This window comes from Camarhynchus parvulus, chromosome 2 (genome assembly GCF_901933205.1).
Source record: "Camarhynchus parvulus chromosome 2, STF_HiC, whole genome shotgun sequence".
NCBI classification, from domain to species: Eukaryota; Metazoa; Chordata; class Aves; order Passeriformes; family Thraupidae; genus Camarhynchus; species Camarhynchus parvulus.
The window spans coordinates 104,497,853-104,516,829 of NC_044572.1; the positions used below are offsets into that span (position 1 = coordinate 104,497,853).

The 18,977-nt window shown below is 35.9% G+C and overlaps 1 protein-coding gene across 2 annotated transcripts in view; it reads left to right on the forward strand.

Annotated features, from left to right (window-relative positions):
* Positions 1 to 18,977, forward strand: part of MIB1 (mindbomb E3 ubiquitin protein ligase 1) — a 77,102-nt gene that overhangs the window by 24,909 nt on the left and 33,216 nt on the right. For both annotated transcript variants that reach the window (XM_030943614.1, XM_030943615.1), the window contains exons 9-12: positions 624 to 757; positions 1,767 to 1,874; positions 5,499 to 5,696; positions 8,120 to 8,271. In XM_030943614.1, coding sequence (XP_030799474.1) covers positions 624 to 757; positions 1,767 to 1,874; positions 5,499 to 5,696; positions 8,120 to 8,271 — 592 coding nt within the window. The remainder of the gene's footprint in view (positions 1 to 623; positions 758 to 1,766; positions 1,875 to 5,498; positions 5,697 to 8,119; positions 8,272 to 18,977) is intronic.

Genomic DNA, 18,977 nt, shown 5'->3' on the forward strand with positions numbered 1-18,977 from the left:
TTGAACATGCTGTCATTCATATAATAACAAGGCAGAAAAACTGTCCAGCATGTTTTGTGTTCTGTTGGCACTTTTCAATTGAAACTAGAATTTTTCCTTTTTTTAGTCATAGCTAGTTATTCTTTCCTCTTCACATATTTGCTTTAATGCCAAGAAAACTTTCTACATAGTTTTCTAGATTTTTTCCTAAGGAGGCATAGATGTCGTGAGTTTTCTCAATAAAGAACCGAGTACAGTGGCCATGAAACTGTCTAGAAAAGTAATAAAACTTAGTGTTTCAAATCACAGAAGACAGGCTATACCTGATGTCAGGAAGTCTGTAATAGCAATACATAAGTTCATGTTTTTACCTTGTCCCACCCTTTTGTATTTTGCAGAAGAAAAACTATTTATGGTTCGATCATCTTTATTTTGAAGTGTCTAATGTGCAGTCTCCACTGTCTAAAGGGTACTAGGGTGCAGCTCTTATTTCAAACTCAGTCATTTTACAGCTGCTGTTCTATGGTAGTTTGTGTATTACTGTGTACATGGCCTTAGAAACAAAACAAATGTAGCTGGGGTTTTTTTCTGTTCTTCTGTAATTAGAATTGTAATCTTAGTTGCCCTTTGGTTAACAATTACAGAGAGATTGTCCCAGCTATTGAAAAAATTATTTGAAACCCAAGAGTCTGGAGATCTCAATGAAGAATTGGTTAAAGCTGCTGCCAATGGAGATGTTGCTAAAGTGGAAGACTTGCTAAAGAGGCCAGACGTGGATGTGAGTGTTCTGTTTTGGGAGTATCTCTTTTGGGGGGCCTCTAGTACTAAAGGAAGGGCAGCTGTTCTGAATACTCCTTGCCAATAGGTAGTGCGTCTTCTTAGAAGTAACACAGGTAGTTCCAGTATCTCTTCTCCCATTTGTTGTCCTGTGAGATGTGTGTGGGCTGTGTGAACAGCTGTGCTGTACATACTTTGTTGCTGGACAGATTTTGTAGTCTTTTGTCTGCCATAAATTAAGATACTTTTCAGCCTCTGGCTGCCAGGGTTGGTGCAGAGAACCAAACGTTCACAATTACTGAAGGGTCTTCAAATTCTTCTTTTTTCAAGGGGGTTAGAAGAAGGAGGGTAGATTTTTCAGGATGTTTTTGCTGTTGTTGTGAGTTTGTTTTGTTTTATTAAAACTCACAAGGTAGATCATCTAATCTGATCTCTGTCAGATTTCTTTTACCAACTTGTCTAATACTGAAAAGTCTAAAAGAAAATGCTTAGTAATTATAGGATTCCATTTATAGAACATATTTTAAAGTTACAGTCGTTCTCACTACAGCAATAGTAATGCTTGCAGATAAGAGTCTGAACTTCTTTGGTTCTGAGCACTGATTTTTAACTTAAGATTTTACACAACATGGGTTTTTGTTCAGATTCTCTCCTGTTGTTGGCATATATTTGGCAAGGAAGTTGTACCATAGAGCAGAGGACAGGTATAAATCTGAGACTTGTTCTCAAAAATCTTGCCTTTACAGGAGTCACCCAAAGATGAATGTTTTTAATTCAAGTATCATTATTGTTTGTTATAAATCCATTTCTTTCTCTTTCCTTCAGTCTAGCTAATATAGAAATGAAATAGAGGAGCCCTAGGCGATCTATATATGCTAAGAAGGCATCTTAAAATTGTTAATTTGATTCAGTGTTACGTGTGCTGTTGCGTTAAGTTTTCTACTGCTAAACAGCCTCACAGGTGTGTATGTGTGTGTCTTGAACCTCACCTGCAAGTGTTGGCATTCCAGGTGAATGGGCAATGTGCTGGACACACAGCTATGCAAGCTGCAAGCCAGAACGGCCATGTCGACATTTTGAAGTTGCTTCTGAAACAGAACGTGGATGTAGAAGCAGAGGTAACCTAAAAATTTCAAAATATGCTTTGCGTGTCCTTAAACTTGTTACATGCATAACAATTCTTCTTGACTTGCCTTCTTTTTAAATGCTAGAATGTAAAACTGCTTTTATTACCGTGATTGTGACTCCTACTCCTACTAAATTAGACTCCTGCTAACAGTATTATAAAGGGTCAATATCTAATTCCTTACCACTTCTTATTAAATGAAATACAACTAATATGATAGAGCTATGTAAGCCAGCATACCCTTCTTTCTTTCCTTTGGTTTCGTTTCAACAGTAGAATTCAATGGGAGCTCTGCCTGTGGCATTGAGGGGAAAAAGATGTTTGTAGATGCTGCATCTCCAACTTCAGATGCTTGCAATGTTTCTTATATATACAAAGTTCAGTTAGGAGAAATCTTTCAATTCTTAACTAAAACAAGTTTAAGCAGAAAGTAGTAGTATCTTTGGGTAGAAACTACCAGGTCTGTGACCAGTTTTTCAGTGCCTTTTTTTTAAACCTGACTAAAAACGGAAGTTTAGGTTTAAGCCTCTTGTTTAGGTTTTTTAGAATAATTGTTTGTGAGAATTACCTATCAGCATACAGTGATATTTGCATTTTGAATTGATTTTTACTCAATTATTTGCACAGAATGCACTCTGATATTGCAACCATTTCTTGTTTTGCACAAGGCAAGAGGCACAAGAAGGATCTGTCAAATTTGATTTATTAATAATATAAACTGAAGACTAGTGGGATGCTGAGAAATTGTGCACCTGGTTGCTGTTTGCATAACAGAAAAATAACTTCACATGCTTGAACATCTAGCATTATATTGTGTTTGATATACAGAAGTTAAAGAATATTAAGACATTAATGAGGAAATGTAATTCTTGGAATTAAAATTATTTTATATTTACAGACACACCATTAATTTATAAGGCTTTCATGCTGGCTTAAATTGATGCAATACATACTTGCTGTGCTTTGATTTCTGTGAAATAACTTCACGTTAGAAGTAGTGCTTTCACTGCAGTACTGGTAAAATTAGGCTAAACTGCTTTTTGTCTGTACTCTGGTGTTCAGAGCTGCCATGTTAATCAAGTGGTGGACTGAAGGGAGGGTTAGAAGCATTAAAGAGATAGGTAGAAGCACTACTTAAACAGTTTGAAGACAATACACCTGCTAGCACTAGAATTGTGAAGAGTTCCGTGTTTGCTCAGGCTGCAGAAGCACCATTACACTAGCTTAAAAAATTGTCAGGGATTTTACTTGACTTTTAAAGCCATCTTCACATAACTGTGTTGCTGAAGTGAAGATTGTTTTCTCACTTGATTATATAATTGCCTTGGTTATTATAATAGTAATAATTTTCATAATATTATTAGATTTGTAGTTATATCTTTCAAACTTTAAAAATGTGAGCTGTTTATCAATTTTTATATATATATATATATACAAATATATAATGTTTATAAACATAATTGTTTATAAAATGCAAAGGTCAGCAGGGCCATCCCATTAAGCAGAGAGCAAAAATATAATCCATTTACTTCACTGTTGTGGTCTGAGGCATGGAAGCAATGGATAAAAATCCTTACTTTCCTTGCTTTATGGCTAAGATGGATATTTTTACACTTAAAGTCATTACTTCAGAGTATATCCATTCATGATGACATTTTCTGGGAATATCCTCATTGTTTTCTCCTCTGTTTTTCTCTGATGTCTTAATGTGGGCTACAAGTGGCCTCTGTTTAGTCAGAGAACAGTTGGTTATTGGCATATTTCAAAAACCCGGATGTAGATATTGCGTAGTAAGAATATGTAACCTTCTAGACTGAAGGCATTAATGGTTGTCAGTTATTATATTAACAGTATTATATTATACTGTTGGCATGTATAGACATGTAGTGCTTTTAATATTTAGATTTATAGCTAAATGTAGATGTAAGTCTTAAGGACAGATGATTTACTAGCTGCTAACTTTTTCTAGATGAATTATTGCTATTGGGTAGGATTTAGTTTCTGAGATGATTTGTTTTGATGCTGAGCTAAAAAAAGGCCTGCATGATACTGGACCTCTGCTCATTAAAGTAGGAATTCTGTACATTAAGACTTAATAAAATCAGGCAGTTGTGTCTCAGAATTGAAATATGGTAAAACTAAAACATTCAATAATTATATGGGTTTCATCCATAAACATCTTGGTGTACTTTTCAGACTGCAAATATGAAAAGACAAATTACCATGCCTCTGTGAAACCAAGTGCTCTGTAAATACAAGTCTTGTAGCAGTTTAGGGCTACTGGCACACTCTTGATAAAGTATGCCTCATAATGATCCTTATAACCAGATGAAAAATATAGAGAAGGTCCCTTTTCTGATCCTTTTCCCTTCCAAATGGGCAAGCTTTGGCTTGTTTTGACTGTTGGTTCCTGAGAAGGATTCCTACAATCTGAGAAGGCAATTTGGTAGTGTGAGTTGATTTGGAAGGAATAAAAGTGTCTTTTCAAAAAGCTGTTGAAGCTGCTATGTAGTGCCCTGACTATCTTGAAAACCATATCCATGTTTTCAAAAAGATACATTTGATAATTTGTTGATAAGTCTTCTTCCACCATTGTAAATGCTGTAACTAGTCTCATTGTGCAAATAGAGTTTGTGCTAAGAGCTATTAATTTTTGCACAGGTTTAAAATATTTTAGAAGTGTGCAATATATAATAAAAAGTAGTTAGAAAGATGTTGCTGAAGAAGCTCGCTCATGAGAGGCAGTGAGCCCTTGATCAGTCATGATTTTATTTTACAATTTTCAGTGTTTCTCTGTTTTCAAAATTGAATCCTACAAATGCATGGTTACATTAAACTGTGCAGAAATACCTAGCTAGAAACTAGCTTATGGAAGTTATTTAATCATGTAAACTTCCATTTTACTTCTGTCTTTTCTATACTGTCATTAATGCTGAAATCACTTGATTGATATTTTAAAATGTTTCATGTTGTACAGTCAACGTCTATGAATGTTAAAATTGCCCAAACTGACAAATTTGACTTTCACATTTTAATTCTCAATTTGTGTGAAACTGAAACAAACTGAATCAGAGTTTTAACGCTGTGAATCATCAGCACAGAATCAGAACTTCTAGTTAATGTCAGCATCAGTCACAAATTTCCTTTGGAAAAGGTTTTTTAAGTGAAAACCAAGACACAGAAAAAATCCTAATAAATACTAACCAAATTATATGAACAAGAAAATACTCATTTCTTGCACTATGGTTTGGAATCCGTAACACTTCCCAGATTACAGGAAGAACTACCCTGGGATATTAAGTGTAATACTGTTTGGGCATTGGATTTAATCTGTGGGGTTTTTGGTTCGTTTGTTTTGTATATTTTCTTGACAGTGGTTGTTTTGTAGTAGGAGCCCAAATGAAACCCATTTGAGTTTGATGAACAAACCACACAAAGATTCAGGGCAATAGTTATATATGCTGTGGATTATCATATGTTTTAGAGCATGTGTGTTTATATATGAAGTGATTCTTCATCCTCTATTGCTACAGTTTGAGCAATTATTTAATTGGGTATTTTAATGGTGTCATGGTAGTCTTATTTTTCTTATTAAATCAAATTGTTTCCACTTCAGGACAAGGATGGAGACAGGGCTGTCCATCATGCAGCCTTTGGTGACGAGGGTGCTGTCATTGAGGTTTTGCACCGAGGCAGCGCAGATCTGAATGCTCGCAACAAGCGCAGGCAGACTCCGCTCCACATTGCTGTCAACAAAGGTCATCTGCAAGTTGTCAAGACTTTACTGGACTTTGGCTGCCACCCCAGTCTCCAGGTAAAGTAAATTTTAATGGAGGGTCACTTTTCAGCTACTGAATTTTATGATTTGCTGCATGTAGGTGATAGAAAAATTATGGTAAATGGGATTGAAAGGAACAGAGATGGTAAAGTTCTCTGTCTCAACCTTTACCCCACCATGTGATCAACTGTAACAAAAATGCTGTTCAGTCTGTTTGTTTTCTTGACAGCTAGATTGACACCTGGTTTATTCTATAGTTGATGCTAATTGGTATTTTCACAGTCTGTAGTTATTTCTAATTTGGTAACTTTCCTTCCTGATTAATTACTCCTATATTGAACCCACAACTCTGTGCTCCTTCTGCAAGCTCTAGTTTAGCAGGCCAACAATACTGGGGAATGTTTTGTTAAAAGAAACCTTTTATTTTTTCCCAAAATAGATTTATCATTGGTAGACCTATTTAGTCCAATTAACTTTCAAATATTCAGCTTTTTATTTAGAAAGTGCTCATGTGTAGGATCTCAAGTACTGTAATTTCATAGGGAATTTCATCTGTAATGAAGGTGATGGAAGCAGTAGCATAAATGCAATGTCCTGTTTAGAAGGTAGAGTGGAAATGTGCTATTAGATAAACAGGTATCCCACTGCTGAATGCAGCTGCATGAACTGCATTAGTAAAACAACTGAGAATGGGTAAGTTTGAAGAGATTGGCATCAGAAAAAGCTGTAGTGGCCTGGGCAAATCAAGATACGCGGTAACAAGACATTGCCTCCTTGCTTTGCCATGTCAATAATCAGACTTTTTTGGGACTGTATATCCACATAAAAGAAGATGGGCAAAAACTTTTTCGAAATTAAGGAGCATAGTGATTGTTTATTTATCTCCTTCTACATGACTCTTAAGGTACTGTCTTGATCTTGCTGAGGTTGAGCTGTTATATCCATCCAGATCCTGTTTAGTGTTTGTTGAACAGTAGGTATAATAAGGAGTCTGATGTGCTGAGACCAGTGAAAGGTGATTGCAAGTCACATAGGAGCTATGGGTAGCCAAAGTGGATTTGCCTGAGTCTAAATTACAGAATTTTGTTTCAGTTGAAAAAGTCAGTAGAATGGTGCAAGGATGCTCCATCTGGAAAATATAATTGGCTATTGAAAAAAATGAACTTTCAGATTCAGCATGTGTGCTGAAGAACTGCGATGTGCAAATGTGAGTAGGTGATTGATTTTGTCAATGAAAGCACAGGGGAGTAAGACTGAGGCATGACTCGAATTTAGCTGGCCAGCACTCTACTACTGTGGCCACTCACTATGTAAACAGAAACATATATTAGTTTGTGAACAGGAAATACGAGCATTTAAACTAAATAAAAGCTGCATGATTTGGTTCTGGCAAATTGGTTCACACTGGTTCAAGTGCCATATTCTGGCACTTTTTGTTTGGCAGGTTTTGATTCTCACTGTAGAGATCTGTTTTCGTACTAGTGTATTGCTAAAATGTTCCGTTTCTGTGTTAGCTTGCAGTTGAGTCAGTGTTGGTGGCAAGAGACTTCCTGACTTACATGGTGCAAGAATTTTACTGGAAGCATCAATCTGGAGATTTTGCCTATGTAGCTGCAAATAAGCTTAAATGGATGTGTTTTCTCGCTGTTAGTCTATGGCATTTCTCTTCAGTCCAACCATTTGAATCCTTGAATAAGTAATGTACAAAATGCTTCTAGGAGTAACAAGTATTTTTTCCTTATTTGGGATACTTGAAAAATAAAACATTAAACTACAAGTATAAATTCTTTGCCTGTTCGATTGTGCTGTCAAGTATTATCATCTACCTTGTGTAATATAATCTTGCCATAACAAGTTAAAAGCTTAATATTGCTTTATGGCATTGGCTTTTGCTTCATGGAAAGTTATATGCTTCAGTTAAAACAACAGATATGCCTACTTTTAGTACCTGGACTGCATTTTATTTTGATTTGCCTATGCTTTAATTTCGCACTGTCATTTTGGTATTGTCTTCTACATGGTTAATTGCTGGCTAAACTTAGCATTTATTACTCAAAATTCCATGCCTCCTTCTGCCTGTCTAGTCTTCCCTCTGTCACATAAGTTTTTGTTGCTGTCCTGTTATTTATAAATGGTGATTTGGGCATCCAACTCCATCTGGATGAGCAGCATAGAGAAGTCATTATCTACCCCAGTGTCTTCAGTACCATGGGGTACAAAGCATAGTTCTGGCAGTAATGTGTCTGTACAATGGTGGAGCTCAGGGTGGGGCTTCCCACTGAAGCATTTGCAAAACTGGAGCAAGATGAGAAGCAGCTTGCTCTGAACTCTGCAATATAGCAGCACTCAGGTCTGGAAGAGCTGTTTTGTGTTTATGCAGTCAGTTTTCCTAATGATATTTTAACATTTTTTTAATGTGAATGTATGCAAAAATTGATGTAAACTGTTTCTGGTTTTAGGATTCTGAAGGAGACACTCCACTTCATGATGCAATAAGTAAAAAGCGTGATGATATCCTTGCTGTACTCTTAGAAGCTGGAGCAGATGTTACTATCACCAACAACAATGGGTTTAATGCTCTTCATCATGCTGCACTAAGAGGAAACCCTAGGTACAGATTTCTTTTTAAAGATTATTTTTTATTGTATGTAAAGGGAAAACAAGTACATGTGAGGGTAGAACTATGGTATTCTTTCAGAAGATCCTTAAATCTGCATGTAGTTGTATTTCTTAAATGTTGATGTTGCTTAGCTATGCATCTTTGTAATTTTTGGAAGCCCTTACTAGAATGAAGCTAGAAGTCTGCTCAGTTTAATGCCTATATCCAGATAACTCCAAATTCCTGAGAAATTTCCTGTCATGGCTACAAAATTTTGCCAATAAAAGCTTTGATAAATAAGTTACTAAGATCTTGAAGGTGAAATCGTGACATAGGATAAAAATAGTAAATGCTGCTATGTTTCCCTTCTTGAGTATTGGAATTGATAAAGGAATTTGAGGTTTTTAGAAATACTTATTTGTGGATAATTAAGTAAACTATACAATTCTAAAGCACTCAGGATTATTGCATTAGATTATATTTGTCAGTATTTGAAACAGTTAATTATATTTTCATAGAAGTGTATCTAGAAGGAATTCTGCATTTCAGCTTTTATGTAGCAGCTCAACTGAAAAAATAATTTTAAAGCATAGTTTGTTTTATACTAACTGCATTCTATATGGCTACATTCAATTTTCAGTTAAGGTAGCTCTTGAAAAATCCTTCATAGATCGAACCTTAAAGAAAAGTTGTGTTGCTGATTCCTTATTATGTTGTGGATAAACAGTATTTTTCAAAGCGGTTATGCCAACAAGATTTCAATAATACTTTATCCTCGGGTAGAATATTTAGTATAGTTTACACAAAAGAAGAAATGTGTGTGTTTCCTTGTTTACTACTAAATTCAGCTTTTCAGTTGAGAGAAGTTGGAGAAATAAGGCTGTAAATTTGTATAAATTCCACCCATTATTAATATATGGGATTAAAATCTAGGTTAGTCTCTTAGAACATAGCTATCAAGATTGATGGTTAAAAAGTAAACATAATTAATTATCTATGCTGTGGAATGGAATAATTTAGTGAGGAAAAAGTAGTGGCTGGAAGTGTTGATAGGACAAATAAATGTTTACCATTTTTTACAGTACTCATAAAAGGTCTTTATGAGAACATGTCAAGGACCAAGTGAAGGGACCATATTTTTGGCATTCAGAAGACAATTCTTCCAAGTCTCATTTGGTAACTTCTTCCTCTGTAGTGAATTCTTTTTACTTATATTACAGCATTAGCCCGGAGCAGTGTTTCCTGTCTCAGTTACGCTGATGGGGTATTTTTTGTTAGGTTTTTTTTATTCCCCTGCAATGCTTTTGCTCAGGTCTTGTGGTAGTTCTTTTATGTGACCATAATCTCAAGACGAGATGTAGGGAAAGTATATGGGGGAAAAAATGTTTTTCATAGACATGTGCTGGAGATTTTTCTGTGGGCGAATATTTTAGAAGTGACAGACCATTCGTTTGATGGAGGGATCCAAGTTATAGTTCAGACTGGATCAATTTGATGGTTGGTAGAATGTGAAGTATAGTGCAGTTTTAACCAGAATCCTTCCTCCTTTACAAAAGTTTTTTTGTTGCAAGTATTGGAAAATGTTTCCCATATTAGTGATTTGAATGCTGTGTGGGTTCCCTCCATACAAGGGGTTTCACTAGTATCTAAAACAGATATTTAATACTCTCTTTTGGTTGCAGTTCCATCTGAGCACTGCTCAAGCATGTGGAAAAGGAATTTTGTCTCCCATCACAGAAGCAGTAGTTTAAAATGCTCACAGCATTAGATATTTTATCCATCAGCCTGGGAAGAAATAATTTAAAATGAAACCAAAATAAATCTGTTTTGATTTCTCCCTCTGGCCAAAAATTGTCATGATAGTTTCATTCACCTAGGAGTTGAGTTTTATATTCCTCAAGACTTCAGTGATATTCCTTTGTTTCATTGCTGATTTTGTAGTTTTGCCACTTGCCTGTTTCTGAATGAAACCGAAGTTTTTGTATTTACCACTTTGTTTTTCTAATCTGATATAGAACAATGGCTATTACTGATGTATTAAATGCAGTAAGCACAAACTATTTAAAACACTGTTAAAAATAACCCCCTCATCATTAGGTTGTTACTAGTATGGGTCACAGGCTGTATGTAATAGGTTCTGCTAGAAACTTTAAGACCTGTCTTTCCTCATCTAAGCTTCCCTGCTCCACCTACACTGGAGTTTTTGTGGCTTCAGGATGTGGTGCCTTACATTAATACAATGCATTAAATTCTTCTTATATTCAAATATATAGATATATTATTGAATTTCTGTATTATTTTATAAGAGTTAAAGATGTTTTCATATGTGTATATAAATGTGTATGCATTTATGTGCATAGCTATAATTCTAAGCATTTAAACATATGTATGCTAGAATTAATGAAGTTCACATGCATTGTCCTTGTTGAGGATAGTAAAATAAATGCATGTGTTAAGTGCATGAGTTATCACAATAAATGGACGTGGATTTCTGTAGTATTTTTTCTAGTTGATGTCAAATAGATATTTGGAACCAATTTAATTTTCAGAGCAAGACTTCTTGTTTCTTGAGTTCTGACCTTTATAAATAATAGGGAGATAAATGTCCCAAGAAAAAAACCTACAAATTATGCTGAGAAGAACATTCCAAAGTTTTTAGTTTTTCATGTGAAAACAAATACATTCTATTTTAAATGTTTGAATATTGGATAAATAATATAAGAAAGATAGCGATGTATGTCAAATACTGCTGAGATTTTCTCAGCACTTTATCTTCCGTGGCAGTTTGGCTGTGTTTTCCACAAGTCAAGGTACAATGTGTTTCAGAGAGCATCCTATTCTTAGTAGAATATTTCTCCTTTTCATGTTTTGCTTCTCTTTGTACCTTGTGAATTGGCACAGAGAGAACTTCTAGTTTTTGTCCTGATGTATAATATTGAAATGTAGAATGAATGTTAGTTTATGCTGTAGGTAGCTTTAAACTTGTGCATGGGAGATAGAGCTAAAAAGAAATTTTAAATTAAATAAGGGAAAGTTAAACTTTTATTTAATACATGGTTTCTTGTTTGTGATTTTTAACTGAGTCAGTCATATTAAAAGTGCATTTATTTTGGACTTTTTTCAAAGTACTGTGAGCCTCAAAGCTTGGCAGACTTTGCCTCTTCAGTGTTAATGAGATTTTTTTCAGACAGAAAAAAGGAGAGTAAAATTTGAAAATACTGTACAGATTGGTTATTTTTGCCATGTTATCATCTCTTGCTTATGTTTGATCTATTCGCATACCTGTGACTTCAGATTTTGAGCTGAAGACATGACTGTGAAGTGTAGGCGTATTTTATATCCGTTGCCCCAGTTAGTTTTAGATTTGCATTGTATCTTGTGAAGAGAGCTTTATTCACTCTGCAGCTAGCATCTTAAATAGAGGCTGCTTTTGGAGCTGACCTGACTTCACACACGTGTATGATTAGTTCTTCAGAGCAATCAATTCTGCTGGACTTTAAATAAAAAAATTAAAGTCCTGGAGTAAGATACAGATTTTAGGTATTGCTCTCCAATAGTGAGAAGTATGTCATCTTTATGTTCCTAAACTGGCAAGCGGGAGATTGGGGTTTAAAATAGAATTGTAATTTTCCCCCATGGTTTTCTTATTATTTAGGAGATCTCAGTTTTTTTTTTTAGATTTGCAGATGGTTTGAACAGGTTGGCAGTGAGATTTCTAACTCCAGCAATTTAATTGAGAGGTGGGGTTTCTCACTTCTACGTAGTATTAATGAGTGTCTTCGGGAGGTGTCTGCAGGACTCACGGGCTGTGTTGTCGTGGAGGTCTCAGAGAGATAAGTTCTGAGGAAATGAGAGTGGTACAATTATTTTCTAAACCAGTCAAAGTGGTTTTTTGCTTTTGTATTTGCAGTTCTGACAGTAAATGTAGGTTAAGCTCAGTTGAAGCTAAGTGCAAAGAGAGTCTGTTTTTAAAACCTCTTATTAAAGTATTATGTCAGAAAATGCTTTGGAAGAATACTTTTGTTCAAGTTGGTTTGGAGGAAGAGTATAATCTCCATGAGCAGACCTATTATTAGGTGGCAGATTAGCCTGTAGCTGTTGAGGTCACTAACAAATTTATTATCTTTAAGTGATAAATAATATTCCCAAGAGATACAAAATGGCAAATTCAGTTCCTGCCCTGTGGAGTTTCCTTCTTTGTACAACATAAAAAAGGGGAGAGGGGTGCCCAGAAAGTAAACTTGCCCTGCCAGTACTGTTCGTGATTGTTTCTTTTTGGGTTTTGGGTTTTTTTGGCCTGTTCTGCTAGAAAGGGCACCAGACTTGAGGAAGAATACAAGAGACAATAAATCATTGGGAAGTGTTTATTTCACTGCTTACCTATCTTCTTTATAAATGTTGTAAGAGATGATTTTTACTGCATATGGACAAAATGTTAAACACCAGTAGCTATTTATTTACAAATACAGACTTGAAATTTTGTAATACAGAATTTGCTACACTCCTGGTTACCTTCCATCTTCAGGCTGCCTAGAAGTGGAGCTGGACTGAAGAGAGGACTACACAATTGCTCTGAGCAGGTTTTGTGTCCAGTTTTAACAACATGAGAAATCCTGTAGTGATCAATGCATAGCTACAGCTGGTTGAAGGGGACCAAATCCATTGAAGAGGTGATTTGGTTCCATTTTACCAGCTTTAGCAAAGCATTGGAGTGCAGGAAGCTTATAATTCAGTAACATATTTTAAAGCACATGAGCAGTGCACAAAGAACATGCGGCTTTCTTCTGTGTTACACAATTTGTTTCTTGTCAATGCAAAATTTTAACTCTTTCCTAATTTGGAGATGGCACAATTAAAAGCTGTATACCAGAAAGGCCTGTACAGATTTGTTGTGTCCTTGAGTATTTCCTTGAGGATATTTGGATGAGTCTTAAATCAAATCATAGTTACAGTTTAAACTTTTTCCTGTCTAGTGTAATCAAATTTTAGAATAGGTTAGAAACTGTGGTCTTAAAGTTTCTATCAGAAATAGATAGAGCTCCCTTTCTCCTTTATGTTAAACTTTGCTGGGGAAGAATGTTTCAGTTTCCTTGTCACCCTCCTCCCCTCCTTTCCCTCACTCATTTTCTGGCAGGTTCCCTTTTGCAGCTGCTTTTATGCTGTAGTTGGTTAGCACAAATATAAATGCCAAGTGCTTTCAATTCCATTGCTATATCTCTGGTGAGTATTAACTTTTTAGGAATGATTATATAATATAGCAGGATAAATTTAATTTTTTTTACCTTGGTAGCATATGTAAAAACGTTTAATGCCAGAAGAACACAGCTTTTAAAGATTTATCTGGGGTTGCATCTGATTTCTTCTCAACTAAAGTCCTTAATACAAAATTGTGCGAGCTCACAAACCTTTTTTTATGTCATACTGAATTCTTTCTGAGCTTTGACTGCAGTGGAAATTAGGGGACAACCTTAGTTCAAACCATTCTCTAGTAATGAGTATGTCAAGGATAGTCGGCGTGTGTTTGTTGCTTAGTCTGATGATGGTGAGAAGATTCATGTAAATATATTCCCCAACACTATGTATCCTAATAGAAATGTAGCAGGTGTGTCGCTTGGACTTAAGCATCAAGATGGCTATAAAATGAGTTTCTATTTTTACCAGTTATAGAGGAACTGTTTTACAGATACAGCTGCTCAAGTGTGCTTTGGATGGCAATACAGTTTCATGTACTGGCCATATCGGGACAAAAAACGGCTGTGGAAAAAAAGCCGTGTAGCATTTGATAATGTCAGCATCTGTTATCCCTGTCAGTCACACAGTTGAAATGTTTGAGTTACAACTGTGTCAGCAGATGCCCAAAGTTCAACGTGTGCTCGGTTAAAATTGAACAGCTGATCTAAGTGATGGATGTGACATTTTAGAGTGACTGGGTATGTATTCTTAGAGATATGCTAACATGAACTAGCAGGAAGCAATGTCAACATATAATTTTAACTTTTGTATCACTCTGAACTGTCATTTTGTGTCAGAATAACATTGCAATGTTATACAAGGGAGAACACAGTATGATAAATTGTTACCAAAAACCTCTAGGATAAATTAAAACTGTTAAAAAAATCTGTCCCATTTTATAGAAGAAGCTAAATCAATTGGTGCTGAGCGCAGGAACTCATCAGGAAAAGAAGAAAATGCTTAGCAATTAACCCCTCAGTGAAACTGCTAGTTATACCAAATTGCTTCTGTGAGCATGATTGAGTTTAGTGGCCTTGCTTTATTCAGAAAAGCTACTGCAATTTGATTTGTTTCCCACTATAAACCAATTTTAATTTAGATGTTAAGATACTGTAGCCTTCGTGTCAAAATATCTGCTCGTAAGAGAAAGAGCTTTAAAAAAAGTATTGAAACTTTGCTTTCTTAAGCAGGTAAGGTAATATTTCTGCTTGCATATATATATTAATATGTAATCTCAGGTGTTAAAAATATCAGGCTGTGTATATTATTAGCTGTTTGAGAATTATGCGAGTATTTAAAAATAAGTTCTCCATCTAAAAATCGTGTATTGCCTTTGTTTATTTTTCTTCTTTGTTTTGGTTGGAGTTTTTTTTCCTCACAGACATTTTAGTAAGCAAAGGGCTACAGTTAGAATCTTTAATCTGGGCCAAATGTGCCTATTTATCATGGACATATCCTATTTAATAACTGCTTTTAGACGGCTGCTGTCATGAATAGAAATGGCTGGATTGATGAGTGGGGAGTTCTGTCCTCATGTTTTCCCCTTGTTCCTGGATTTGATGTTGAGTATCCTTACTTAGGGATGGTATGCATCAGTGTATTTTAATTAATATCAGTTTTAGAACTTGAAAGTATTGCGGGACTATTTCTCATGTAGTTCTTAAAATATTTTTAATGTCCAATTTTCTTAAATTTGAATTTAAAATAAATTCAGCTAATTTGAAAATAGTATTTAAGATAACTTACCTTTTAGGCTGTAACTGTCATTTGTGTTTTCATTTAGGAATCTGTCAATAGCTTTAATCCGCTGACTAGCAACTCTGGCCTAGAAATCTCTGTATTGTCACTTTCTGTGCATAAACCTGACACTGCACTTTGTATCGAAGAGCTCAGTGAGCATAATAAGTGCTGATTTGGAGAAAATTTTAACTTAAGTCTTATTAAATGGCAGAAGTTATACTCAGTTATTTTGGCTGTCATTTTTTGTAGATCACACTGTAATTTCTTAGCTGTTAATACTTGTGTCAGTAGCAACCTGTGGATTAATTGTTCTATCTATTGTACATGTAAATTTAAATGCTACCATCTGAAGTACACAGAACAGGCTGTGATTACTATAACAGTGGCTTGTTTTTATGAGATGCATTTTGATAACTAGCCTTTTAAGTTTAGTTTAAGATCTATGAAGTGAGGAGTACTGGTAATGATTAATTTTGCAGCTATGCTGCAGTCTTAATTGGTGCATTTTGAGGTTTCATTTCCAGCCTTACTTTGAATTCTGCTTGCAACTAATATTCTGCTTATCAGCTGTTAACAATTCTTCCTACCCACTTTTATAGTCACTTAATTTAATGTTTTGTGATTTGTTACTAACAAGTATGAGTTATTTTGGCAATACCAGCTGACCCTTAGCAAGCCAATTTGTCACATGAATGTCATTCAAACAAGAGGGAAACCTGTTTCTTCCAGCAGCTGTTTAGTTTCCTCTTACTGGTCGTTCCTTGCCTGCCAAAAATACATACTTCTTTACATTCCATAGCATTGTATGTTCATATGGGTACATAAAGAAGTATGTGCTCTGAGCAGGTACATACAGAGTTGCTTGACTGCCTGTCAGATGAACCTAAAAGGTATTTTGCTGCTTTTTCTTGCTGTCATTAGGTAAAACTGGCTGACAGTTCTTTGGAAGGACAACAGTTCTGATAAACTGATGGTAGAAAATAAACTTACTATGCTAACTGAACTTTGCAATGCAATTTACCTGCACAGTGTCTTAAAGCTGGGCATAGTTCATTATTTTGGGATGGCACTGATGATAGAAGTGCTTTTCCATATTTTTGCAGCCTCTTGCTCTTCTAAGTGACTGTGTTTAAGTAGAGAGTTGAATTGCTGGTGGGTTTGCAATGTCTTTTCTTAGAATTCGTAGTTGTAGTCCACTGTAAAAACTTCAGCTTCTTCCCAGGTCTTCTAGCAGATCTTCATGCTGGGGTACCGTTTGCATCTAATGTCCTGAAGGGAAGCATAGACTGATATAAAATAGCAGTTACAAACTTATTTTCTTACCCCAAATCCCACTTCTATGCTTTTTGTATCGCATCCATTATTCTGCAAACTCTTTGCAGGTTTATCCTTATTTACACTGTATTTCAGAGTGATTTAAAAAACAACAAAACAAAAAATAAAGCTAAACAAACAAAAAAAAAGCCCACAAAAAACCCAACCCAAACACAAAAGCACATGTCACCAGTGATCCTACTTATCCTAAAGATGATGACATTGAATTAAGAAAACAGCCTCTAACTGCTGTGACAGGATTTGGATTGTTAGGCCAAAGGTCACATGTGAAAGCTAATACCTATTCAACATTTCTGCAAGCAGCTTTTCTCGTTTTTTAAAACTGGCACTCACCTGCTTCAGTCAAAGTCTTGTCCACCCTTGAAATATTTATGACAGCTAAAATAATTAACTAAAAAATTAATCCAAACCAAACAAAAAAACCTCATAGAAACAAACCCCAAGTTTAACCCTGTTTCGTAAGATTTTGTGCGACTTGGTTTGGAGCTGTGGTTAAATATTTGATGTGCAGTACAGCTTTGACTTCTGAAGGACTGTCAGATATAGCTTATGGTTGATTAATCTGTATTTCAGGAGCTGGTTTGGGTTACAGTAATGAGTAAGCTTTGTCTGTATAGCATTAGAAGGTGAATTTGAAATAAGCTGAACAATTAGTAACTGTAATAGTTGTGAAGAAAGCTGAGAGCAGAGGAAGTAAGAATTTCTGCAGCTCATGACAAAAACCTAGTGCAGCTGATAGAGAGCAAATCAGAGTGTAGCAGTAGCTAGCACAGTAGTACAAGGAGAATCAGCAATGCAGCATTAGAATCACAGCAGTCACATTCTAGTTTTTAAGTAGGCTGTTTTCATGTACGTCTGATATAAAGCACCTTGAAAATTTTGCCGAGACCTATTTGAGAACTCAGCATTGCACTACCACACTGTTTATTAGGTTTTCTTTTTCAAGTTTTTACATTTTTAGTTGTGCATAGGAAGATAAGAATATATTTCACTGAAATGAACAACCAGTTAATGGCATTGCAATTTACTAGTTTATCTTCTTTAAAAAGAATTCTGCCTACTAAGCAAGTTGGGATTTTTTTTTTTTTTGTTTCTTCCTTTTTTTTTTTTTTTTTGCTATGAAATTTGGACTAACAGTTGTTTTCTTTCGACCTGCTCTTTACACTACAAATGCTTGGTACTTCAGCACACTCAAAATTAAGCTGTTCCCAGAGTAGAGGGATTAATACAACAATTAAAAAAACAGTCTAGTAAATAAGATATACATGCAGAAAGTCATAGGCATCCTTTAAACGTGCAGAATAATGCAGGTCTCCTGATGTTCTGTTACCTGTAAGCTTAGTATCATGCAGCATTTGCAGTTGGAAGAGAGGTAATGACCTAGAGACACATCAGCAGCAGCCATCTCATCCTGAGTGCTCTCACTCTATTCGCTGAATCAGCTCTTCGTTACATGGGAGGGGGAGGCAAGGGGGGGCGAATGTCGGTGCATACAGTACCTCACCACCTTAAATAGATAAAACTTAAAAGAAAAAAAAAAGGCATGAAGATGAGTGCCTAATTGGCACCTTCTTCCTTTCTTTTGAATGCCAAAATATGGATGATGTTGTATAGAAATTATACCTTATGTCTGCTGGACTGAGAGTTAAGACTCCAAGGATAGATGCTAGGAAGCCAAGGGAAGGTGAACTTAGCCCACTGTCAGATGAAGATAATCACAGGCAAAAAGAAAAATAAAAACCCAACAAAAGACCAAAACCAAGCCCCCAAAAGTTGGAGTTGCTTCCAAAAAAAAAAAATTAGAAAAAGGCACCAAAAAAATAGCGATCGTCTCCCCCCTCCCCCGGCAAATATTGGTTTCTTCTAGTTCCTTAGATATTGCACTGCATCTTTTCTTGCTTGAGGTTATGTTTCCAGGCTTAACTGTAGGCAGGTCTGTGTTGAAGCTACTTTCCATCTTCAGAGGTCAAGTCTGCTCGCGAGGTCAGGGCTCCCGCACACACACTACAGAAGTCACCAACCGTATTTCCCACTTAGAGGGCACGAGCAAAACTGTTACGGCTTTATAGGCAGCTAAGCATTTGAAACATGCACTCCCAGGCAAACAGGCTCTCTTGTGCCTCTCTCTTCCCTGACCATATTTAGTCAACCATTGCAAAAAATAGTCTCTCAGCTGTCGATTGTCGATCCGGCAGCGAAGGGAGCCTCTATCCGGCTCTCTGCCTATTGATTGTGCAGCCTGCACTTCCACCGCCGCTTAGCCATTTGTCCCCAGGTTTTTTTAGCACTGCCAAATAAAGCTCTCTCTCATGTTTCCAGTTAGATTTCCCAGGTTTTCACTGAGCTTGCGCTGCTACTAGTAAACCCTGATGAGGTTGGCACTATACTTAGAAACGTTTGGGGCGGGGGGA